Source organism: Anabas testudineus, chromosome 22, assembly GCF_900324465.2.
Source record: "Anabas testudineus chromosome 22, fAnaTes1.2, whole genome shotgun sequence".
In the NCBI taxonomy this organism is placed as follows: Eukaryota; Metazoa; Chordata; class Actinopteri; order Anabantiformes; family Anabantidae; genus Anabas; species Anabas testudineus.
In genome coordinates this window covers 1,141,361-1,166,618 of record NC_046630.1, presented here as the reverse complement: position 1 = coordinate 1,166,618, position 25,258 = coordinate 1,141,361, and the positions used below count along the sequence as shown (strand labels likewise).

At 42.5% G+C, this 25,258-nt stretch overlaps 1 protein-coding gene across 4 annotated transcripts; it reads left to right on the top strand.

Moving 5' to 3' along the window:
• The first annotated feature begins 2,148 nt into the window (after positions 1–2,148).
• Positions 2,149–22,386, top strand: LOC113147766 (serine/threonine-protein kinase D1-like). 4 transcript variants are annotated; one of them, XM_026338983.1, is made up of 21 exons: positions 2,164–2,278; positions 6,550–6,681; positions 6,816–6,985; positions 7,509–7,532; positions 7,717–7,927; positions 8,735–8,812; positions 8,965–9,166; positions 9,257–9,380; positions 9,992–10,069; positions 10,177–10,344; positions 10,599–10,710; positions 11,284–11,336; positions 13,641–13,713; positions 14,128–14,234; positions 14,683–14,844; positions 15,069–15,167; positions 16,577–16,737; positions 17,081–17,187; positions 19,137–19,222; positions 19,318–19,529; positions 22,332–22,386. In XM_026338983.1, exons 1-21 carry the CDS (start codon positions 2,164–2,166, stop codon positions 22,384–22,386), a joined length of 2,529 nt encoding a protein of 842 aa, XP_026194768.1. The 4 variants fall into 4 exon arrangements, with proteins under 4 accessions (XP_026194765.1, XP_026194766.1, XP_026194767.1 ...); XM_026338980.1 differs by lacking the exon at positions 22,332–22,386 and having other exon boundaries at positions 2,149–2,278; positions 7,720–7,927; positions 19,318–20,590; XM_026338981.1 differs by lacking the exon at positions 22,332–22,386 and having other exon boundaries at positions 2,149–2,278; positions 19,318–20,590.
• Positions 22,387–25,258: the final 2,872 nt, after the last annotated feature.

Sequence of the window (25,258 nt, the reverse complement as noted above, 5' to 3'; positions counted from 1 at the left end):
CTTAAGAGAATGACTGGAGATAAAAAAAATCTATGAGTAGAAACAGTGTCTGAAATGTGAGATTCATTCCATAATAAAACAGCGTGTGCTGAAAATCATCAATGTACAGTATCTTAAGATACATGTTGAAACAGGATGTTGTGTGTGGTTTATCGATTGGGAGTGGTCAGGTTTAATCTACTGAAACACTGTGGTTAATGTTAGTTAACACTGGTTGAACATCACTGACTGTTCAAAGATTTTCCCTGAGGTGGACTGAGTACAGAAAGACCAACGGACCGAACACAGTCAGGGACTGTCAGACCTGCTGAACCGAGCAAACACACTAACCTGAATGCTGAATCAGTGTCCACGTCTAACATTGCTGCGGTTATTATTGTGTTTTACTTGATGTAAGTGGATTTGAAAGTCTTATTTAACAGGAAGCTGAAAATATGTCTGTCCATGAAGGTTCTCCACAACAACACTGATAAATTTCAGTGGACATTAAATATTAAATCTTCCCTGTATGATAATAAACATAATAAAATAACATACGGACAAATAGAAGATTCTGTATATAGAAGCAAAAGTTTCCGCTGCTGCGCATTAATCACAAAAAGTAAACGTGTGTGTGTGTGTGTGTGTGTGTGTGTGTGTGTGTGTGTGTGTGTGTGTGTGTGTGTGTGTGTGTGTGTGTGGTCGATAGCAGTCTCTGCAGTGCTCTACAGTACAGTTGGTGTATGTGTTGCTCATTTCAGTGACTCCTCATCGATCTTCAACATAACAGCGAACTGCACCTTTAACTTCCTGTGGTTTCCCTCCACTGTATGTGTGTGTGTGTGTGTGTGTGTGTGTGTGTGTGTGTGTGTGTGTGTGTGTGTGTGTCTGAGAGTTCATTCTGCTGGTCTATTCAATTTTAGATATTGACCTGAGCTGTGGTCTGGGAGTAAAAACCTGTCCCCTCCTGTTTGTCCCTTCAGTAACTGGTCGGCTTGATCTCATGAAGCATCTGAAACACTTTAAATGATAAATTAACATTATTAATAAATTAATAATAAATCATATTTTTATTTAACTGAAACCTTTATGTAATCAGTCGAACTCTAAGAGCTGGAATGAGCCTGAATCCACGCTGCTGTGTCATCACCTCAATGATTTGAGCTTCATAAATGTAGGCAGCTTCAGCTAAGTTGTGTGTTTATGAAATGTTGACCGAATCCAAATAGAATCCATTTGCTAAATAATGTAATGAGGCAGTCGGGCTGCTTATCATTTGATTCTTTTGATTGGAGCAGGCTGCATTTGTTTGATAATTACACAAAGTTCATGACATGAACAAGAGTTCCTGCTTTCAATTGATCACATCACAGTGTCATTCTCTCCTTTTGTATTAATTTATTCTGTTTGACTTTTCTGTCTGTCACTTCCTGATGATAATTTCAATTATTTGAATGATTTATTCATCTGTTGATGAACATCAAAGCTCACCTCTCATCTCGCCCTCCCTCTTTATTTTTTCTTGATCTTCACTCGTCTCTCTCTTCTCTCAAATTCAAATTCAAAACATTTTATTAACCTTAATTAAACATAGTGCTGGTTGTACAAGGATCATGGAGCATAATAAAGACTGCTTACGTAGCCCGTAGCATAAAGACTGCAAACAAAGGGGAAGACTGTGTCCATAGTCCAATAAAATCCTCCTACCAACACCTGTGAAGCTCACTGCCAAACACTTCATATCACCTCTGTTTAATCTGTGCAAACAACTTTTTATGGAGGTGAAAAGAAAAACATGTGTTTGGTGGAAATAGTCCACCAGACCATCATTCCTATCTCATCTAGATCCGTACAGCTGGACTGTGAGACCCTGGTCAGACAGATTTTAGAGAATAAACCAAACTGAAAGTGTGAAGTAGCATTTTGAAAAGTGGGGACATGTCTTCCCCACGGTGAGAAACTGAAAAGACAAAAGACCAAACATCAAATCAGATCAGTGGCTCAGAAGGATTTGATGTGTTGCTCTGTTTAGTTTTTAGTTTAGTTTTTGCACGAGACTGTGAAACGTTGCTGTTCGATTTTTACTTTGATGACAGGACTTTATTCTCAGCCGGTCCTCTGCTGCTGTCTGTTCACTTCTCTGTTCTCTGTCTCTGCCAGTTACCAGAGTGTGGTTTCTACGGCATGTACGAGAAGATCCTGCTGTTTCGTCATGACCAGACGTCAGAGAACGTGCTGCAGCTGCTGCGCTCGGCCTCTCAGATCCAGGAGGGAGACCTGGTGGAGGCCGTGCTGTCAGGTGAGGGGGCTGGGAGGAGACGGACATTACAGGGAAGTTAAAGACTCACTCTCTCTTCCACTAACTCGCCGGTAAAGATGTGGACGTTTGGCAGAGCAAGTAGGAAAGGCTTTCCACCTTCAAAAGACTAACTGTCATTTTTATCATATCGTCCGTAACTCCCTAATCCCTCACTCACGTCACACAGTTGAATTGTTTTTGGACATCAATGGAAGTCTGTGGTGCAGGACGAATAAGCGAATCCAGGCTGAGTCTGACTTGCGTGATTGCAGCTGTGACTAAACCTGAGAATAAACCTGCTTCTGCTCAGGTCTGACTTTGTGGATCAGTACACAGCTCATGACTTTGGAAGAACCAACAGATCCAGGATCATATCAAATTATCCTCAGTATTTTCCAGCTAACCTGTTAAATCACGTTCGAATACTTTAATTCTAGGTAACACAACAGCAACAAAAACCTCTTGTAGGCACCAGACTCACGACTTAATTACTTCAGCAGATGGGCTAAAATTATCTTCAGATCTTTACTGTAAACAGTTTTGGCAGAATGAATCACTACAGATGTGTCTAATAATGATCTAGTGTCTCGGTTAGTGTGCTTCTGTCACACTCGCCTGTCTGGCTGTCGTCCAGCTCAGGACTCAGGTGTTCACACCGTGCTACGCTAACGGCCTGACAACAGCTGCTTCCCAATTTCCTGCCTCTCTGACACCACACGCTACGTGTGTGCGTACATTTGCATATATTGTCTGCATTTGTGTGAGTTTCTTTTAATGAACCTGTTTTGCATTTTACTTCTTTCCCATCTGTGCAGAAACAGAGCGTGTTCAGATGTTCGACTTGAATCTTATCTTTATATTTTAGCAACAATAGTAATATCACAGAACTTAATAAAAAAAAACGTGTTTACAAAATACATTTAAGTGGGAAATTAAAGTGAAGCGCTGGAGGAAGTTTGAGTCCAAATGTACGCAGGTAAGAATCTGAAAAGTTGAAGTGGGAGAGAAACAGAAACACTGAAGTCAGATTCATTTTAAGAAAATTCCAAGATACCATTTAAACAGTAGATTTTTGAAAAGAGCTGAAACGAGTCAGGTCAGTTAAAGTGCAAACAGTTAAAGGAACTGAAGTGGAAGAAGCAGATTGAAATCGATTTAAGTGACACAGTGAAAGTTTAGAAGGGAAAGATTGAAGGTGCTGAGGAGTCATGAACTAAGATCTTCTCCTCATGTCCCTTTTCACTTGTTTCCTTTCCTTCCTTGTCCTTCTTCCTGTTTTGTCTTCGTTATCTGTTGCTTTGCTTCTTTTTTCTTCTGCTCCACTTTATCCTCTTCTTTTTCACCTCTTCGTTCTGCTCCTCCTCATCTTCAACCTAGTTCGCCGTCTCCGTTATTCTTTGCCAATCCGTCCTTCTTCTTCCTCGTCTTCCTCCTCTACCTTTCCTCCCTCCTCCTCCTCTCAGGATGCTGACAGTCAGTTAAAAACACTTTTGTTAACAGCTCTCTGCCAGTCCCAGCGACAGCTCGACGTGTGGAGGAAACAAACAGGAAATTAACTTTGTATGGTGTAACAGGCAGCTCCAGCCAAGCGAGCTGATTGGTCACAAACGACCTGTAAAAAAACATCCTGGTAATTCCCGAAACACTCAGCCAGACAGGTTTTATTGGCTGTGATTTTAACCAGGGAGCTGCTTAACAAACTCTATTGTTTCCTCCAGTTTTTTTTAATCAGCGTACATGTTGATTACGGTTGTTTACCAACCACAATAAACCCCGGGGATGATGGGATTTTTATTACTCAGCTGTACTTTTCCTGTGCTTTATTGTCTTCATTAAATTTTGTTATGAAGACAAACACTAAACTTCATTAGCACCCACATTAACGAACAAAGGAAATACAGATAAAGAGAAAAATACAGAACTAATATGCATATGAACATTAATAACTGAGCTTCACACACCTACATCACATTACCAGCTCCCAACCTGTAAATAATATTCATGTTCAATGACAAAATGAGTTTTTAAACAGCCTGCAGCCGTGCAGAGATATCAACAAGTCCCCAGCATTGACACTCATGCAGGTCATGTTTGGGCCTTGAAGTTGAACCTATTTGACATCAGATGCCAAATAGACAGTAACATTTATTTTCACCCTAAATGGTCAAAGATGCTGGACAGGATGATTTGTCATGTGACTGGATTACGACTGTTCAAACTAAATGATTTAGTTGTGATCAGACATAAAGACACGATGACGAGTCATGATTTGATCATTACTGATACCTGAAGAGCTACGAAGGCTGTCGTGGGCAGTAGCTGCATTTTGTTGGTGTAAGGACAGAGAAACTCTGGAAAACCAAACCAACACACCTCACCTTCACCATAACCGGACATTCAAGGTGATTTGTTGCTGCATACCTGCATTTGAATAAACATAAATGGGATTATTAGTACACCTTGCTCAGCTGTTCCACCACACATTCTCCACCTGCAGTGTTTGTTTTCTGCCTGTGGGTTAACAAGCGAGCAGCAAGCGTTCCTTAACGTTCCTAATTCCACCACAGAGAACACACACATAAACACAGGCATTTATATTCAGACAAGGACTACCTAGGAGACCCTCTCTCTCACACACAGACACACACATACACACACACACAAGTCATTTTCTGAAGCATATAATAACAGTTTGGGAGCTTGTTCAGACTTCCAAACATATGTTGGCCCTCCAAACAAAAGGCATAAACAATAATTTGAATAAATGGAGGTAATTTCCTGCAGCAGAATGTCTAATCAGAGCTGTATTCTGCTGGAGGACCACAGCACAGGGCGACTGCGTGTGTTAAAGAATGTGTGTGAAAGAGGAAACGAAAAGGCGAGAGAGAATCAGAAATGCATGCAGAGAAAGAGAGAGAGCGAAAAGCATATCCATAACTACCCATCCTGCTCTGCCAAGCCTGCTAGCCAACCAAACAAACACTCAGTCCATCTGTGCCCACTAAGAGCCTCTCATACCTCCAAAACATTTACAAAATACCCTCTAACAACCCATTCATTACTCTTTGTCTCTACTGTTGTGTTTATCTCCATCACGTCTTCCCTCGCACGCTGTCTCTCTCTCTGGCTATCTAAGAAAAACTCTATTGAAATTCTATTTGATGGTGATATAACAGAATTTCAATAATTTATTTTTCTGTGTATGTGTCTAAAACTTAATAAAGATCCAATGAGCCACACTGACCGTGTTTCACGGGCTGACATGTGCCTTCAATATGAACACATTCAGAGTTTGTTGTTTTATTTTTCTACAAATCTAATCTAAGCTTTTAAAAAATTACATCTTCCATAGGAACCAAAGGTTGAAACTGAGGACCACAGACAGTAGAGAAGTCAGAAAGTACTGAAACACGTAAAGAGATATACAGTCAGTACTGTTGAACTAGAATGTAAGGTGGCGGAGCCAGCAGAGATGCAGACAAGTGATCATAAAATCAAGGCTATCATACAAATAGGCTGTGGTGAAGTGTACTGATCAGAAACATAAAGGTTTCCCACACTGACAGGTGCAAGTATCAAGTATTGAAGAATCAAGTTCTTGTCGAGGGGTTCACCAAAAAACTGAAATTATTTAAACCTTTAGCTGTCACCTATTTGCAAATTGAACCAAACACATGTTGAGCTTAAGTCTGGTCCTAAACACCTCCCTAAACTGGACCAGAGAGAGTGGTCTTAAAGTTGGACCAGAAGCTCAGCGCCGACTCCTTCCACAGGCCAGTGGGGTTTGTCTTTGGTGTTGTGAATTCCTCAGCCGGAGTCCTCGGCACTGCCAGTGTACCCAACTGGGTTTTTGTGAAAACAGCTGGAGGATGTTTGGGCTCAGCTGGCCATTTTGGCCACCCGCCCGGTCACCCCAGATCACCAGCTGCTCGTCTCTGTGCAGATTTCAAAACATCCTGCAAATTGGGAAAAAGAGAAATCACTTCAGAGAGATGCAGGGGGTCTTAGAGACCGGCTTGTTTGCTCTACTTGAAGTTCTACAACACTGCGGTGTTGTTTTACTGGTGTCAGTAGAGCTTTGTTTACTTCTGACTTGTTTTGTCCCAAGCAACTCGTCACCTTTCATGGAATCTGGACCTCTGCAAATATTTTCCTTGGTGAGCCAACATGTGTGGAACAAGTCTGTAGAAAACAAAATGTGATCAGTGTTGACTGAAGTGTGCTCATATGTACCTGACATATCCTGGATGATGATGTTTCATTTTCTGCAGCTTCAGCCACGGTGGAGGACTTCCAGATCCGTCCACACTGTCTGTTCGTCCACTCATACCGAGCTCCAGCTTTCTGTGACCACTGTGGGGAGATGCTGTGGGGACTCGTACGACAGGGACTCAAATGTGAAGGTGTGCACACTCTGATGTAGTTTTCTGCTTACAAAAGACATATTGGTATCATCTCATTTTCCCTTTTCTGCTCCTGTATCAATCAGATAAACGAGGAACTAATCTGTTGTCTTCTTGTCACTCTGGTTCTTCAGGCTGTGGTCTGAACTATCACAAGCGCTGTGCCTTTAAAATCCCCAATAACTGCAGTGGGGTGAGAAGGCGTCGCCCGTCCAATGTGTCCTTGACTGGGGGTCTGGTCAACTTAGGCCGCCCTCTGTCTGCGGAGCCCTCACCCCCCCACTACACTGATGATGCTCTACTGGTAAGTAAACTGGGCTAGCCAGCTTTAGCTTAGATCAGAGGTGTCCAATCCAGGGTTCAATGACCACTAACCTGCTTCTTTTCAAACCAGCCCGTCACTTCCAGCTTCTGATTGGTTAACACACCTCATGGTAATCAGCAGTGGGTAGAGCAGATATAGTAGGAAAACTAGCAGGATAGTGGCCCTCGTGGACCAGGATGGACACCCCTGGTTTAGAAGATTAATGGATTAGTTGATTACTTTGTACAAAAGCCGACAGCACAAAAGTTTTTGCTGAGCAGGGATTATTGTGTCATGAACTGTTAGTTCTGGATGACTCAGCACACTCGGATCTTTACTGGGAGATGTGACATGCAATCAGAGAGTCGAACAAATAATAAGTCTATTTATATTGTCCTAAAGCGACAATTGTTGGGTTTGAGTCACTAAATTAACTGTCAGTGTGTTTAAGAGATCAAGTGGGAAGACCTGTGTCCTCTCAAACAGTCTTTCTTTGTTTCTTGTGTTCTCTCTCATTCTCCAGTCTCCAGTCAGTCCCAGTATGGAGGTAAGTCCCACCACATTCATTCTGGTATTTGTACTGTAGTACTCCAAGAACAAAATGAGGGAGCGTGTCTCATTGAGAAGTTCTAGTGTATCTACGCTGTCCCATCTGAAATGTAATACCTCCACACCGTGACAGACACCGCGGCATCTTTCACGCTGGTCATCTGATCTTTGTCTCCTCATAGCAGAAGAACCAGTTAGATTACTTTCCAGGCAGAGAGCGTCGCTCCAGCTCCCAGTCGTATGTCGGCCGTCCCATAGAACTGGACAAGCTTTTGCTGTCAAAGGTCAAAGTTCCCCACACCTTCCTGATCCACTCATACACACGGCCGACTGTTTGCCAGCACTGCAAGAAGCTGCTGAAAGGCCTCTTCAGACAAGGACTGCAGTGTAAAGGTGAGAATCAATTCAGATGATTTGAAAACTAGATTACAACTAAAGTTAAAAAAACCTGAAGAGAGCATCCACTGGGAGCAGGTACAGGACCAGGAAACTGTCCTCGTTCAACAAAGTCAGTGTTGTTTCTCCAACCGTATGTTTTTAGAAATCCTATTAGATTTATTAGATTTATGTCCAGACAGCTTACTGGGTAAAACACTGCCTTTATTGTTCACCTGGCGCCTGCTCGACTATTTGTTTTATACTAATACCTTTAGGACCCTGGACCCTATTGGCCCACACACCTGTCTCCTCGCTGCTCTCAGCCCCTCCCCTTTAAGCTATTGCCCCTGGCTCCGCCCACTCACTAACCTGCTCTGCACCACCTGCATTAAGTCAGATACCACATGTTCACTGTAACATTGTTGAAGCTTCACTTGTGACCTCACCTTTAGTTGTTCTATTTCCCTCTGTTTCATGGTGGTGGGATCTGTCTGCTCCGGCCCGGTGTGCTGTTTTCCTCAGACTCTGTTTACTGACCGTGGGTTTCCCTGTCTGTTTAGTGACACGTTTCTTGAAGCTAACATGCTAAGGACAAGCATTGGACATTTCTTACCTGTTTACCTGGCCAACTTGAGCAGGCCTCAGCCTTTATCCTTATAAGTGAATTGAATAAAGAAACCAACACCGACACATTTTTTATCTCGGTGTTTTATCATTGTTAACATGAAGCATTATTATCTGTGCATTGTTCATATTTAAATATTAGACAGCCTACTGAAACCTAATGACTACTCTCCTCACTTGTTTCTCTTTCTCTCTCAGATTGTAAATTTAACTGTCACAAGCGATGTGCTCCTAAGGTGCCGAACAACTGCCTGGGAGAAGTTTCCAAAAATGGAGGCAGGTTTACACCGTTTGGACTTTTACATACATGGACTCTCACTGACTCCCACATACATACAAACCTGAACCCAACTCAAATAAGTTCTTGCACTTTTTAAAACTGTTCTCATCATGTTGGTCTAAAATGTTTGGTGGTGGTTGTTCTGCAGAGCTGCTGAGTCCGGGGGCAGAGTCCGATGTCGTCATGGTGGAGGGTTGTCTCGACGACCATGACTTGGACAGAGGTGGCGGACTGTTAGACGACATGGATGATCCACTGTCGTCGGAGGGGGGACTCCTGCTGGATGCAGGGCCTGGTGACCTCTGTGACCTCCACGACCCCGACCTGGATGAGTCCAACCGGGCCATCAGGTACACAAACACACACCCACAAACACACACATGCTGTGTAGACACCTACACACACAGGTCTGAGGTTGTGCACTGTCCCGCCCCCTGCAGCCCGACCACCAGTAACAACATCCCACTGATGCGGGTCGTTCAGTCGGTCAAACACACCAAGAGGAAGAGCAGCAACGTAATGAAGGAGGGCTGGATGGTCCACTACACCAACAAGGACACTCTGGTATCAGTTCATGTTTTGTCTTATTCAGTATTTTACATATTATTCTCAGCAAAAAGAGCAAAAATGCAGAAAGAAGGCAGCAAAAAAAGTTCTATGTATTACTTATATAGGTATATATTAATATTTACATTAACGTCTGAAGACCTCATGCTGCCTGTCACCACATGTCAGTAAGTGGAAACCAGCTCATACTGCTGTCAGTGAAACGTCCGTGGGGTTGACAGTGTAATGTAGTGGAGTGTAAAATGAAATGCGTTAAGTTCAACCAACCATTAAGGATGAGACGGGTCCAAACCAGAGTCCAGCTGCCTTCACTGACATCAATGAACATGATGTGAAAACCAGAACTTCAACAGTTCCTGTAGCTATTAAAGACCTATGTTATTATTAAATGTATTATTGTTTCATCTGGAGTTCGATCCACGTCCTACTACTTCAGAGTTTTACATACTTTCAAAATTGAAGCTATAAAACGGCCTCCTTTTCTTGGGTTTTATCAACCGAACCAAGTTGAATGTGTTTCTGTTGATGTCAGCGTTTCTCTGCTTCATGACTCCTCTCTCCTCTCACACTTTGCATCTCTCTCTGCTTTCATTTCATCTGTGTTTCAGAGGAAAAGACATTACTGGCGACTGGACAGTAAATGCATCACGCTGTTTCAGAATGACACAGGAAGTAAATACTACAAGGTAAAACAAGTTTCCTTTCTCTTATTTTCAGGGAATTTGAATTTCAGTTCAGTTTAGTTTCTTCATTTGTTGTTTCATTTCGTTCCTTCCTCCTCCTCTTTCGGCAGGAGATCCCTCTGTCAGAGATCTTATCTCTGGAACCAGCTCAGACCTTCTCTCTGCTTCCTGATGGAGCCAATCCTCACTGCTTCGAGATCGCCACAGTCTCACTGGTTTACTATGTTGGAGAGAATCTGCAGAGATCCGAGTCATCTCTGACTGGCAGCAGCATCCTGGTGAGATTGACTGTGATACGATGCTAATTTCATGTTGTTCTTCTGAACTTTTATCTTTTTCTGTGGCTTCACTCATTAGCTCCTTTCACACAAAGACCAGTCCCTGTAAGACTGGAACAAACAGGCTAAACTGAACTAACTGTAAATCAATCAATCAGTTGATCAGGTTCACGGCATCACTGAACTAGAACAAAACATTCAATCGCTGCACCCGTGCTTCTCCAGCTCAAACTGTTTTTACTGGCTGATTTCAGATCAGTGGCGTGGGGCAGGATGTGGCTCGTATGTGGGAGATGGCCATCCAGCACGCTCTGATGCCGGCTGTTTCTACAGGAGTGTCCCACAGTTCCCACCGCAGTGGTCACAGTAAGACCCAGTTTAACACCTGTAGACATGAAGAAACGTCTGGGTAACATGTACATACATACATCGGTATGGCAGAAGATTTACCTGGAATAAAACTGGAGAAATGTAAATGTCATTCTAGCATTATCTCGTCTCTAAAAAGACCCCTCACACATTTCCAGCTCAGGTCTTACTGTTGATGTTGCTGCTGAATTCTCCTGCAGACTCTCAGATCCCCTCAGCGCCATCGACGCCCACACAAAAGCCATCTGAGATATTTCAGACCTTCACTGACGTCAAACTGATCATGACTAACGCTCGGCTCTGGTCGCAGTAGTGCCTCTGACTGTGTGTGTTCACCTGTGGGGAAAATACACTGAAATAAGACTGTCTCAACTGCCAGAAGGCTTCAAATATATAACATGTATTATTAACACGCACATTAGTGGGATCATGTACTTTAACAAAAGCTACTGAGAACAAAAAACATTTCTTCAGGAGAAGTTTGATCCATTTTAAAATGTGACGTGCATCATTTAGACTTGGTTAAAGTGATTTCATTAAACTCTGATGTTGTTTCTGTCTTTTCAACAGAGGAAATTTCCATCAGTATTTCTGTCTCCAACTGCCAGATTCAGGAGAACGTGGTAAGAAAACACAACAAACGCAGCTGTAGAGCACGTCACCGAACATCTACCTAAAAATAACGATGTGCATCACTGTTGCTCATATAGTGATCCACTGCATAACCTGTGAGTTCAACAGGGAGTTTTGAAATAGAAAAGTACGGTAACTAATTGACTAAACACAAGTACCAACATGAAGGAAACATGTTCACTAGTCAGGTAAAAATGTTTTGACAGTAGTGACAGGAGAGCTTAGAAAAATCCAAATCAAATGTAGAAAATAGAGCACATTTAAAAACCAAGTGTTCCAAATAGCTTCAGAAATAAAATGTGATGAAACTGTGCATCTATACATTCAAACCAATGAGTAAAAATGAAAATAACATGAGCTTAAAGTAGTTAAATATATTTAGAAACAAACCAAATGAAGGATATTTGATTAAAGGAAAATTCCCCAAAGCTGTAAGATTAAAGGTATCAACAAAAGAGCAATCAGCTCAGCTGCTGGTCGTGGAGCAGTAGGCATCGAGTGATTAGAGGAAGTGATGCTCTCATTGTCACGCACCTGTTTTCAGATTCTCTTCAATGGAAAAAGACGAGCTGTGAGTGTCTCGATACAAACAGCGCTGGTGGTATTTATTGTGTCTGTACATGTTTCCAAGAGAACGTCCAGACGTAATGTTGTGTACACTGGAACACACAACTATCACAAACATGGTGAATTATTATGAGCAGTAGTTGAGGCCACTGCAGCAGAAAACACTGACAGTGGAAGTGTGGAGGTCTGGCTGGTGACTGCGTGTGTGGGTGGGTAGTGTTGCTCGGCCGGTAGAGATAATGATATATTAATGTTCTTTACACAGCTCCTAACATAAATAAACATTAATTAGTTTCATTACATTAGTTTTCTAAAGAGATTTCACAGCAACAATAGTGGTGTCACTTCTCTCCAGCGACAAACTGTGGAACAGTGTCGGCGTCAAATTTCCTTACTTCAATTATTGACACTAGTTTCTGCAAAGAGCTCAAATCAGTCAGTGTCAGGCTGTAGTGCAGCAGAGCAGAGTGGTGATGACAGCAGGTTTCCTTTTGCAGGCTCTGCTTCTGCCTTTCCCCCATCAACTTTCTGACATGAATTTAAGACCTACGCCCTAAACGCTCCATCCTGTTTCTACTGGTGTCTCCTCCGTCTCATCCTTTGCTGCAGGCTCGCACGTCTTATTCATTTGCATTCATTTATAATCATTTCAGGATATGTCTTCTAATTATGTCACAGAATTCCCCAGAGCAGGTCGATGTGTTTCAAACGCTCTGTACATTTACATCATAAAGATTTACATAAGGCTCAAATGTCGGCAAACTCTATTCATGTAAATGGGAACTGCAGAGAACATCCAGTCCCATTTCCATGCAGACGTGCACCTCGCCGTCTCCAAGGTGAGCACATCTTCAAGAACCTCAAATGGAGATTACTGTGATTACTCACTCAGCTCCGGGTTTCCATAGCAACAGATGGTAATTAGGCAGCACGCTCAGGGAAAGGGGAGGAGGTTTATAATATTGTATTTCTGTCCTCTTTGCTTGAGGTGTGATATTAGGCTGTCAGCTAACAGGGGAGAAAAGGGAGACGTGATTGCAGACAAATGAAGGAGAAAATATTTTGCAGTTTTTGTGTCGAAGCTGTGGCGGGTCCCTGACGCTGTGTACTTACACTCGGGGAGGTGCACAGTAGGCCGTCCTCTACTAAAACCTTTTCTGAAAGCTCCTCCACCAGGTGATGAATTGATGCAATTCACTTTTTTGTTGGACCCACTTTCAGTCAACCTGCCTCACCTTCCTCTACTTGCAGCAGTAGCAGGTTTCCATCAGAGGAACAGCCTCTGACCTGATACTCTCTGAACCTAAACCCTGAAAGCTCATGTCTTTACAGTACAGTGGGCTCTGCTCCCACTCATCCCACATTTTCTCCTCAACATGCTGATTGTAGATCTAAAAATCCTGTTTGCAGTCAGTTGTGTTGCTTTGTTGAAGACGTAACTCAACATTTTGGTGGGTTTCACCGTTAGTTTCTGACCCAAAGAAGATAATTAATAACTAATTATACAACTTAAACATTGACAGTGTAATCTCACTGTATGCAGTAGTAATAAGTCTTCAGGGTGGCAGCAGGAGTTAGTCCAGTTCACCTGGAGCAGGACAATCAGGGCTCTGAGCAGTGCAGTGCTTCACACCGGTCACCGTCCATACATGTGATTTGTGTCTTTACTTGAACTGTGAGTGCTTCATGTCCACTGAGTTCTACTCCAGTGTTTTGTTGTTTTTCAGGACATCAACTCTGTGTATCAGATCTTCCCAGATGAAGTTCTAGGCTCAGGACAGTTTGGCATCGTTTATGGAGGTAAAACCACAGATTCTTATAAATACATAGTGAAATATATTTATATGCTCTTACGACCAACGATGGAGGCAGTAAAGTGTTAGATACTGAATTTGTTTACTTTAGTTTTTCCATGATTATCACATTTGTAGTGTTTAGAGGGGAACGTAGCCTTAAATGGAGGTTAATGTACTTTGTACTTTATTCTCCAAATGTCAGATTTAAAACTGTACTGGAAGAATTTGTCATGCATGGTTAAAAACGTCCTGCTGCTTCAGACACATCCAGTCAACTGTTAACAGATTCCAATCAAATCGTCAGAATCATATTTAAAATTAATTGAGGTAACAAATTGTGAAAACCCTAAAAATCTGGTTCACTCGATATGACAACAGCTGACAATGTTTATGATGCTAATTTGGTGTTTTCACACAGGTAAACACAGGAAGTCCGGCCGAGACGTCGCCATCAAGATCATAGACAAACTCCGCTTCCCCACCAAACAGGAGAGTCAGCTGCGGAACGAGGTGGCCATCCTGCAGGTACTCTCACACACACACACACACACACACACACACACACACACACACACAGCGGTGCTGCTCGGGAGCCTGTTGGCAGTGAGTGAGACTTCCTGTCGTGAACGACTTCATTACCGTGGCAACACTGTGGGGGTGTGACATCCTGTAATATTCCAGCGCTGCTCAACCTGCAGAAGCTGCTACTGCATCACACACCTGCACAGAAAACACAGTTTACTTCAGTTTCTACTTCATTTACTGTCTGCTACACAACGAATTTGGACGAATTTACTTCAGTATCAATTCTCAGTCTGTTCTAATGCTGAGTCTGTTGTTGTGTCATCATCAGAAGCACGGACTCCGATAACTGGGACAGAAAAATAATCAAATTCAAATTCCACCAAGCTCAAAGTTTTACAGCATCTGCAGCCTGCAGCTAACAGAGGGTCACATCTCCTCCTCCTTCCAGAGTCTGCACCACCCGGGTATCGTCAACCTGGACTGCATGTTTGAGACGCCCGATCGCGTGTTTGTTGTCATGGAGAAGCTCCACGGAGACATGCTGGAGATGATCCTGTCCAGTGAGAAAGGACGGCTGCCGGAGAGGATCACCAAGTTTCTGGTTACACAGGTACACCGACACACAAAACAGAACTGAATTCATGAGAAAAAACCCACAATCTCATGTCTGTTTTCTCAGAAGAGGCACAAAATGATGTTATGATCTGCATGTTTATGACTCGGAGATACAGCACTTCTGATTCTCCTCGTGCCGCCTTCAGCAGTTTTAGATTTGGATCATTCTATGGCTTCCTGTAAAGTTCTTATGTTGACTTTACCTACTACTTCATTCAGATCCTGGTGGCTTTGCGTCATCTTCACTTCAAGAACATTGTCCACTGTGATCTGAAACCTGAAAATGTGCTGCTGGCTTCTGCAGACTCCTTCCCACAGGTATATATATGATTTTCTTTTGTGTTTTATGTTCAGAAAGAACTGAAGACAGAGGAAAAGATTCATACTTAACACAGAAACGCAGCAAATCCAGAGACTCTCTTTAAGACATTAGTAATTATTTGTGTCCTGATTTCAGAGTAGCAGTTGCTGCAGGAAGTAAAGTGTGTGTGAGGAATCCACAGCCCAACAGCCGGCCTGATGCATCATTAGAGTTCACAGTTAGTCCGTCTGACACAAACAGCTATTTCTGGAGGGGAGACAGAAAATTGCAGAGAGCTGCTAATAGTCACACCGACAGCTAATGCACTGTCTGTGTTTGCCTGCGTGTTTTTTACCGTTTCACCTTCCTTATATGTTCCATCAGTGAATATTTGGTCTTTCTGTTTACATCACGTCGCAGCATCGTGAAGCCGACTGGCTGAAAACGGCAGTTCTGTGCTTCATTCACCGTCTGTCAGCTACAGGACAACTCGAGGGCCACAGAGGTTTTTAATCAACTTGTATTTCACCAGACAGGATTCATGAAAACACTGTGTATAAAACAGAGAACGGGAGGGAACAGGAGGTGAATCGTGTTCTTCAGCGTTCAGACGTTTTGTCCATTTCAGGACTTTTAGCTTAGCACAGAGAGAGAAACCGCTGACTTTGGAAAACGGTCCAGGTACATGTGGTATAATCAGTAGAGTTACTGCTGTACTACTGGTGAGATCTTTTTGACCAATCACGAGTGAGGTGTGCTGAAATCCAGCTAATGGAACCAGGCAGGTAAACAGCTGTGGAAACTAAAGCACAACTGGAAACAGGTACTTGTTCAGGTCTTGGGTCGGTAAAAGGCCTCTGGTTCTGTTATTTACCAGAACCTGGTCATACATAAATCATGTCAGTGTCTTTTCCGACTGATCAGCATCCACACTTGAAGAACCCGTCAGTCCACCTACACTTGGACACGTACATGGACAAAGACGCTCTGATGTTATGCAGCAGGAAGTCGGAGCCCTGCTGAGGACAAGTGATTCATCACAACAGGACTGAACCGACATATTCCTTCCTCAGAGTCTGTGTAAAGATGCAGCTTCATCACACTCATCCTGTCTCCTGTGTTTTCTGTCCAGACACGTCCTGCTGCTGACAGGATGTTGGACTTAGGATCTAACAGGGCGTCTGCAGCTTGTAAAACACCAAACTCAGCTCAGGAGACGGTGTCTAGGTTTCCTGTCAGGTTATAGAGGAGGAGAGGGAGCAGCTGATACTTAAAGAACATATGAATGTAGTTCGGTCGCTGCAGCAATAAGAATAATAAGATGATGGAACCCAGCGATGAGACACGTCATTTGATCCTGAACATTTCTACAGTGTTGAGTGAACTGAAGAGAGGACATTAAACAGGTTTTGTCGTCTTGCTGCAGGTGAAGCTGTGCGACTTTGGTTTCGCTCGGATCATCGGTGAGAAGTCGTTCAGGCGTTCGGTAGTCGGCACGCCGGCGTATCTCGCCCCGGAGGTCCTGAGGAACAAAGGCTACAACCGCTCTCTGGACATGTGGTCAGTTGGAGTCATCATCTACGTCAGGTAGGAGGAGAATGAAATGTTCATTCATTTACTCTGAATGATGCTTTTTCTGTTGTTACCTGGTCATTTCCTGTCTTCCAACACAGTCATTTCAAAATAAAAGTTTAGATAAAATGGATAAAAATCTCAATAACTTAATAAACATAATAAATGTAAATAATTATAATACATTTACATTTAGACATTTTAAATTTCATACTAGTTACAAACAGACTTTGGACAATAAGCTCTGAAAATGCAGATTTAATATTTAATGAACAGTGACGTATTCACAGGATTTCACTGTAGGTTGATATAATAATGTGTTTTATATAAAACTCAGTGTTTGTTTGTTTCTTCACAGTCTCAGTGGGACGTTTCCATTTAATGAAGATGAAGATATTAATGATCAGATCCAAAACGCTGCCTTCATGTACCCTCCTCATCCCTGGAAGAAAGTCTCTCAGGAAGGTAGGAAGGAAAGAAGGAAAGAAGGAAAGAAGGAAAGAAGGAAAGAAGGCCACCACCACAGATACAAACATGATGAGATGCTGTTAAAGTGTTTTTTGTTCTTCAATCAGGTTAAAACTTCTGTATTAGTTAAGGCGTCAGTTACTGCTGAGCTCTTATTTCTCTTTCTCTCTTTCTCTTATTTCAATCTCAAAATAATCCACAAAAACATTAAAGTCTGAGTTAATCATGATATATCATGATGAGCTCCACCAACCAGTTCTAGTAGCTTCTGGCTGCAAACACTAAATGAATCTTTGTTTAATAATTTGATCTTTTCCGTCTTTGTTTTTCAGTCAGTTAGAAATCTTTCGTTTCAGCGAATGCTGTTTTAAAAACCTGTGGTGGCTGCAGCACCTACAGTGGTCAGATCATGTAGTTTACAGACGTTCTTGTTTTTCTTTCAACCAGGTTAGTTTTCATGTCTGGAAACTGACGGATGCTGGCTTCAGCTTTTTATTTAACATCCTCCCTCCACCAAAACTGGATATTTATATATAGTTCTATCATTCTTTACACGCTTGTCTCTGTGCAGCTCTAACATCAGCACAGGCCATTATTTCTGCAGCATAAGAACACCAGCACATCCTTAAAGTCAGTTCGAGCCATTCTCTGCTGCTGCGTGACTCATGTTGTTGTCGTCATTGTCTCTAAATGTGTCCGCTGTGTCTGTGCGTGTGTGTTGGCTGGAATTGTCCTGTTGACTATGAGACAGATTTAAATCAGCCTGACTCACTTGCTCGCTCCTCTGCTGGATCCCTGAAGAGCTCTTAACCTTCCTTCCACCTCCTCATGCTGCCAGAACGACTTCAGCTGCGTTTCCGAATAAATGCAAGTCATTTCTGCCAGTCGCAGGAGGATTAAATGTCAGAGAATAAACTCTGTGCGTCAAAAAAATCTCCATTCTCCACGATCATTTTAAAAGAAGGCACTTTAAAGGGCCTCTGTTACAGAACTCAATTAGTCTTCTGCCCACATTCAAACACGATTCACGTTAGTTTTTTATTAGAGATGCTTAAATGAAGATGGAACACTTCTGAAACCGCTCCTTTTTTCACACTGAATCTTCAAATGCTGATCTTCCTGGTTTGACAAAGACACATATAGAGACAAAACAAATGACCGGCCCTGTTTCAAAAGGAAATATCAGGTGATATGGAGTTAAGCATATTAATATACAGGAAACTCAACTGTGGGATACTGCAGCAGGTTGGTTGGGGAGGGGGACAGTGGGTGTGAGTGTCCCCTCCTTCTCTCCTTATTAACATTTGTGTTGAAGTTGTCCGCTGTGGTAGTTCAGCAGCCTGTCCAGGGTGTCCGGCTCTTTCCAAATCTGTGTTCTCCTTTCAAGCTGGACCCAGTGAAGAATGTTTTAGTGAAATGCGAGTGAATCACTCACTGGTCTGCAAAGATCTATCAAGAACCATGGAGCATGTTATTAACATATAAACCTTATAAACACTGAGTGTGGCAGACGGGTGTTGTAGATTGAAGCTGGGTCATGTGACTCCTCTGTGAACAGGGACAGAGCTGCTGCTGCTGCTGCTTCAGTCTGACGGGTGAAAAACTAGTGAGAGCTGGACAGACAGATTTGAGGGGGGCCGGGGGTGCTTCATGCGGTGGTCCATTCATGTGCATAATGACAAGCAATGGAGGCCCTCATAGACCTGAGGGGCCCCTGGAGTCCCAGAGCTGTTCAGACCGCTGACCCCTGAAGAAATGTTAACATCATGTTAGCTTTGCTCATTAGCCCCGGCTGGCCCCTCACCACAGGGGGGGGTCGACCCGACATCCTCCTCCCTCTCTTCATCTCTCCCTACGCCGGACACTCGACCTCCATTTTACCTCGATGTTTCTCGCTCGTGGCTTTTTCCTTCATGATTCCTAACTTGTTTCTTTCTTTCTCACAGCGATTGACTTAATTAACAACCTGCTGCAAGTGAACATGAGGAAGAGATACAGCGTCGACAAGACCCTCAGTCACCCCTGGTTACAGGTGGAATCAGCTTTTCTAATTGTTTCTGGGGCATTTTGTGAACCAGACATTGTGAGACTCATACTGTACCTTACACCCAGTGTTTTCTCCACCAGGACTACCAGATGTGGCTGGATCTGAGGAACCTGGAATCCCGGATGAACGAGCGCTACATCACCCACGAGAGCGACGACCTGCGCTGGCATCACCACGCCCAGCTCAGCGGCCTCGACTACCCCCTGCATCTCAGCAACGGTCCCCGTGACGTCGGGCCGGGGATGGAGCGTTACCAGGAGCAGGAGCTGGAGACCCTCAGTGAGAGGGTCAGTGAACTCTGAGGAGGACGTGAGACAAGGAAAGTGCGACTGGAACAAAACGAAGTTAAACAAGTGGTGAGATCAGTCAAAGTAGAACAACATTCAAATTAATGTGGTACATTTTCTGGATAAAAGAAATGTTTCCTTCACCGAATACATGAAATATTAAACTTACCTGTTTGCCGTGGAGGTGCATTTACAAAATGCCATTAATGCCATTACCTGGTTATGACTTTGCTACCTCACATTAATTAAATCTCCCACTAAGGATCAAATTATTTTATTTTAATTATAAATCTTATCCTACGCTTATAGATCTAGTTTGATTATCTCAAGATAGGGATCTCATAATTATTTTTATCTTTTATCGATTGTTTTCTTCTTTCAAATTGACAAGATAAAAATTTAATCTACTTTAGTCGGTTATTAGAAATAAAGGAAAATTATTCAATTGTTTTGTTGAGCAAATAGAAGCAGTTGTTTTGTACCAAAGCACGGGCTGATAAATGGATTTTAAAATAGTAATAATATAACATGAGGACCAATTAAAGAGTAATAAGGACATCAAACCCCAAAAGGAGCCAGTGTTTCTGAATTATCCCTCCTAATCAAACAGAGCAGATAATTATGAGACTCTTTCCTTTTACCCATCTCTTCTAGATCTTCTGAGCACCTTCAAACTGTTCTGCCTTGACGTGCAGTCGCCACAGTTTTTGAGAGTTCTAACCATTCATTTATCTTTAGAAACCACCAAACCTCCCAGTTTGTGCCTCTGATAAGATCATCACTCTGGATTAAGCCTTTGCACTGATGATTAGAATAAAGTAAAACAGGTCACGGCTCTCATGACGCAGGGGCAGATCACAATCACAACCAATGTTCAGAACGTTTAGATTCTTAGTGAGAAAAGTAAAGTTAAAGTGTTGGAGCCATTTCCATTAACATGAATTAGAATGTTAATTCTTATTTAGAAGACGTCAACCTCTCCTGGACGCTGCACGTTTTACTAAAGCTTCTTTTAGTTTTGACCTAATGAAGAACGAATGTTAAAAAGCTTAATAAAAGAATGTAAAGTGAATTTAGTTACAGTTACTGCTGCAAAGAAAACCCTTTTTATTTTTATTCATCAATCATTTATTTATTTATTGCATGTAACGTTTAGTTAAAAAGACAAATACCTTCAGTTTAAAGAATTTAACGTTATCATCAACAGGACGACACTAATTTAGTTCCCACGGTTTCTCTTGGTTCGGTAGCTATCAAAGGTCAGCGTCAGGGTCTCGTTCCCAAAGAACAGATCCACAATAATGAGCAGTTCAGCTCTGTGACTGTGGGTTTGTAGCGTTTAGGAATGAAAATCCTTCTCAATACCAGTGACATTCAAATACCAAAAACTGCTCCAGAGAAATACTTCAGTGGAACAGGTTCCTGTTTCTCGTACTGACAGGACGACTCATCTTTCTCCATCACCATTTTATTTTTATATTGTTGTATATTGTTCTGTCATCACAGGGAGACACCGTAGCAGAGCAGCGGTGTCCATATCCGAGGTTACAGGAACATTAATAATTTACAAAGGATAATTAAATACATAAAAAAACAGTTTGAACTCACAGAAAAATCAGCGTGGGGTGTTTTCCGTTCTACAGGAGGTTCACCTGAACGTGTCCTCTGTAATCACGTGATTGTCGTTGTCTCAGCACATTTACTGTTTGTACAGCTCACATACAAACTGTTCTGTCTTTGTATGGGATTCACTGTAACGAGGCCACGGTCGCACTATTCATTCACCTTCTGGATGTCAAAGTTAATTTCTCATGGACCATTTGGTGCTCGAACCGACCACGGTCAGTAAAGTAAAGTTAGATTCCCACTGAGTAAACCTCTAATGGACCTCAGCCCACGGTACCACTGCTCCTTTCTGCTAGTGTCCTTCTGGTAGCAGTGAGGTGGCATTAAAAAGTGAAACCACTCGGCTTTAAATGAAAAAGCAGATTAAAAAAAGGACGAAGCCTCGTGTGATCGTGGCCTAGACTCAGGTCCAGTCCAGTGTCGTCTTGCTTACTGATAAACACAGTTCAAACCATCAGTTCCAAGAAGCTGAGCCGTCTCCGTCCCAGCAGAACACAGGGTCTGTTTCATTTCTTTGTTCATTTACTTTCCTAATGTTATTCTGATATTTGTGACATATGGTAGTTTTCACAGCAGCCGTCGGTCGGGTCACTTTGTTATGTTGCTTTACAAACAACGATTTTCCTGTGAATGTGTAAAAGCGGTTTTGGGATTTCCAGGGAAATGAAGCGTATGTTGAAATAATTACATCCCCTCTGCTTTGCTGTGTTTCTGGCTTCCACAAAACATTTAATAAGGTTTTTAATTCCTGCACTGAGATCAGAGAACGTGACTTTAGACCTTTTTTTCAGTTTAATTGGGATTTCAGCTCACTAAATGTCAGTGTTTTTCATGTTCCTCCTACAATCTTTTCCCATCAGAACACACACAGTGGGCGGATGTAGTGATCACTGCAAATTAATTTTTAAACTTTACAGTTTGCTGCCCCGTGTGCTGCTCAGTGGACAGTAATGGTTCAGGAGAGGCCTCCTGTCAGGCTCCGCAAGATGTCTGTTTACCGATAAGCAAGGCACAGTTGAACTGCCGCATTTGAACTCCTCCCATACAGAGACAAAGGAGAACAGCATGTATCAGGGTTATTATATTAGTGTGATACTGTCATAGAGCTGAAAAAAATAAGGGCTGTTTATCTGAAGCCTTCATGGCCTTGTCTTCTTTGTGCCTCCTTCTTGCTGATCGATGCTTCTGTCCTCTCCAAAACTGGCATTTCAGCTTCAACGGCCACAGAAATGTTGACGGTCTTTTATGTTTTTCTCTGTAACAATGTGATTTATCGAGCATTTGTTGAAATACTTGTTTTCTAACTGTGAACAAATGATCCAACTGTGGTTTGTGTGTGATCTTTATTGTAAAATACGTGTACATGCGCAGCAGTACGCAGCTGAATCTGCTGTGAGGAGTGTGAAGAGCTTTATCAGGTTTCCAGGTAACGGTTCTCGTTTTCCACAGACAACAGGTCTTTGTGAACACAGAGTACATCGAGACTGAGCTTGTGTCCTTCACAGTGTTAGTTATAAAACCTCAGTGGAAATACCAAGAATGACCAAAAACCTCCTGATACAACCGAAACCTTTTTACATTTCACTGCATTGACAAAAGCAACAAAATCCAGACGTGGTCCCCTCAAAGAACTGGAACGACTAGACCGGCTCAGTGCTGCAAACCACACAAGACGTCTGGGTTTAAATCAAAAGATGAAACTGAGCCCAACGTTCAGCAGTATTTACACCTCGACACTGAACGTAACACTTCTTGTATCAGATCATCCAGATTTCAAGTGAGCAAATGTATTGGAACAGGTAACTGACAGGTGCTGGTTGTTATCCAGGTGTGAGATTGTTCAAACAGGGAATAGTCTTATCTTTAGCCTCCAGTTTTACCTGATGACTGCATGAAGGGTGAAGGTTTCACCGTTTCACCGTTTGAACAGGACACGGACCAGGACCAGACCACGAGATGCAAAAAGCTTCAAAGTCTGGTTAGAATGTGCATCAATTACAGAAATGAGCCACAACTGGTCATTGAACTGGCCAAGTCAGTCCAACCAGACCTTAACCAGACCTGTTAAACGTCCCCTCAGACAAACCAGGCAGCAGCAAAGTGTCCACTCCTATTGGTATTTTAGTTTAAAGTACAAAACCTCCTATTTATTTCCTATTTTAAGATATACCAGTAAGTGGTCTGAGGTCTCGACCCGGTCATCATCCTGTTTTCTTAGAGACATCACGAGGGTGAAGTCCACTTCGTGGGTCTGTTGTCTTATTGGTCATTTGTCCTCCAGTCCTCCATCTGTGTGGACTGTCCTCACTTACAGTAGGTGAACCTGTGCAGCACAGACTCATATTTAACTCTCAGTTTCACCATGATTTCACTGGATTGTCCACTAGAAGCACATTTGTCCACACTGTCTAAGGACTGTTGATGTTAGTCCATCAATAATCCGGCCTCAGTGTCTGAAAGGTTCCTGTGAACTGGCCTGATCCCTGCTGGATAAGTAAGAGGTGAAGTGTACTCTAGCTTTCATTTAGACACTGGTACTGGAGAATCTGTCCTTCACTGTGGGTTCCGAGCTGCTGTCCTCTCCTCGCCTGACGTCTGTGCTCCAACAACCTGCCTGCAGCGCTCGCTCAGTGTTTGGACCTGCAGGAACTTTAAACCTGTTCTTTTTCTGGACTGTGTTTAATAAACAGATTTTAAAATCGAACTGAAGGTGTCTGTTTGGTGTTAGTTATTCTCCCATCGAGCTCTGTGAAGGAGGCTGTTTGGACTTCCCACCACCTGAAGACCGTCGCAGTTTAAAATGTTAAGATTCATCATGGTCCGTTCCTTCTTTCATGGGCAGAAGTACACGTTAACAACTCGCACACACACAAAGTATCCTGTGAGAAAACCACTTTACTACTGTGCCTTACTCCAAACGCTGCCTTCCTCCATCTCTTTAAACTTTTGGATGAAACCCACCAAGCTGCTGTTCGTGCTCTGTCAGAGCCCCGTACGTTTGCTCTGATGTAATGGTTGGTGACAAAGAAGAGGCCTCGGGTGGAGGGGCGGAGGTGCGGAGGGGCGGAGGGGCGGAGGGGCGGAGGGGCGGGGTGAGGCGGAGCGCCTCTTTGGAAGAACAAGTGTTGAGGGTCAAGCACACAGACAGGAGGTCAGACGAGGACTAATCTAGAGAATCGCGGCTCCTTTAAATCACAGGTTTGATTCTTCTCTGAAACACTTCACAATAAATGTACTTGAACAGTACTACAACTACTCCTACTCGCTGTTTACTGCTCAGTTATGCTATAAATACCACAAGATGACTGCAGCTACTACTAATGTGAGTACTGTGTTACTGCCTTTGTGAGGCCTAGCACAGTATTACTACTGTTACCCATAGTACCACTGTGGCTGTGTGAGCGCCATCGTACTGCAGCCATAAGGTAATATTTGATTTGAATTACTACTGATACTGTTATTACTGCAGTAGCAGTAGTACATGAGTGTGGTGCACATTACTGAGTCATTCTAATACATCTACTACTAAAGCTGCTCTCAGTGTATTGACTCTAATAGTTACTACTACTATTACTACTTCAACTACTAGAGTAAGTACAATATTACAGTACTACTTGTACTCTCAAAGCTCCTATAGCAGGAGTACTACAAGAGCACTGTAAATACAATTGTTTCTCTAATGCTATTATTCCTGCTGCTGGTGTTAGTAGTACTGCAACTACCTACACTATAAAATGTACGTACGTTATATACTTATACTGTGTAAAGATACTCTCTACTATATTCACATCATAGTACAGCTACTTAAAGTTTTTGTATATTTAGTTTCTTCCTCATTTTTTACAAATACATGATAACAAGTATTTTAACAGCGACTTTCTTTCTATTTATAAAATATATAAAATAAAACAATTTAAAGGTATAAAAGTAAAAAAAAAACAAGTTTTCCTTTAACTTGAAAAACAGAAAATAGAAAAGTAACAGAAAACATTTCAGCCACTAACAGGTCGAATACTGAAATACTACAACAACTACAAGTATTTCAGTGTGTGTGTTTGTGTGTGTACCTTTGTGTTGTGTAGCCACACACACAAACACATAGGAACTA

Coding starts and splice junctions, on each gene's coding strand:
- LOC113147766 (XM_026338983.1), top strand. CDS start 2,164: ATGTACGAGAAGATCCTGCTGTTTCGTCATGACCAGACGTCAGAGAAC. Junction 10,345..10,598: donor TGACTGGCAGCAGCATCCTG/GTGAGATTGACT, acceptor GGCTGATTTCAG/ATCAGTGGCGTGGGGCAGGA. Junction 17,188..19,136: donor GAAGAAAGTCTCTCAGGAAG/GTAGGAAGGAAA, acceptor TCTTTCTCACAG/CGATTGACTTAATTAACAAC.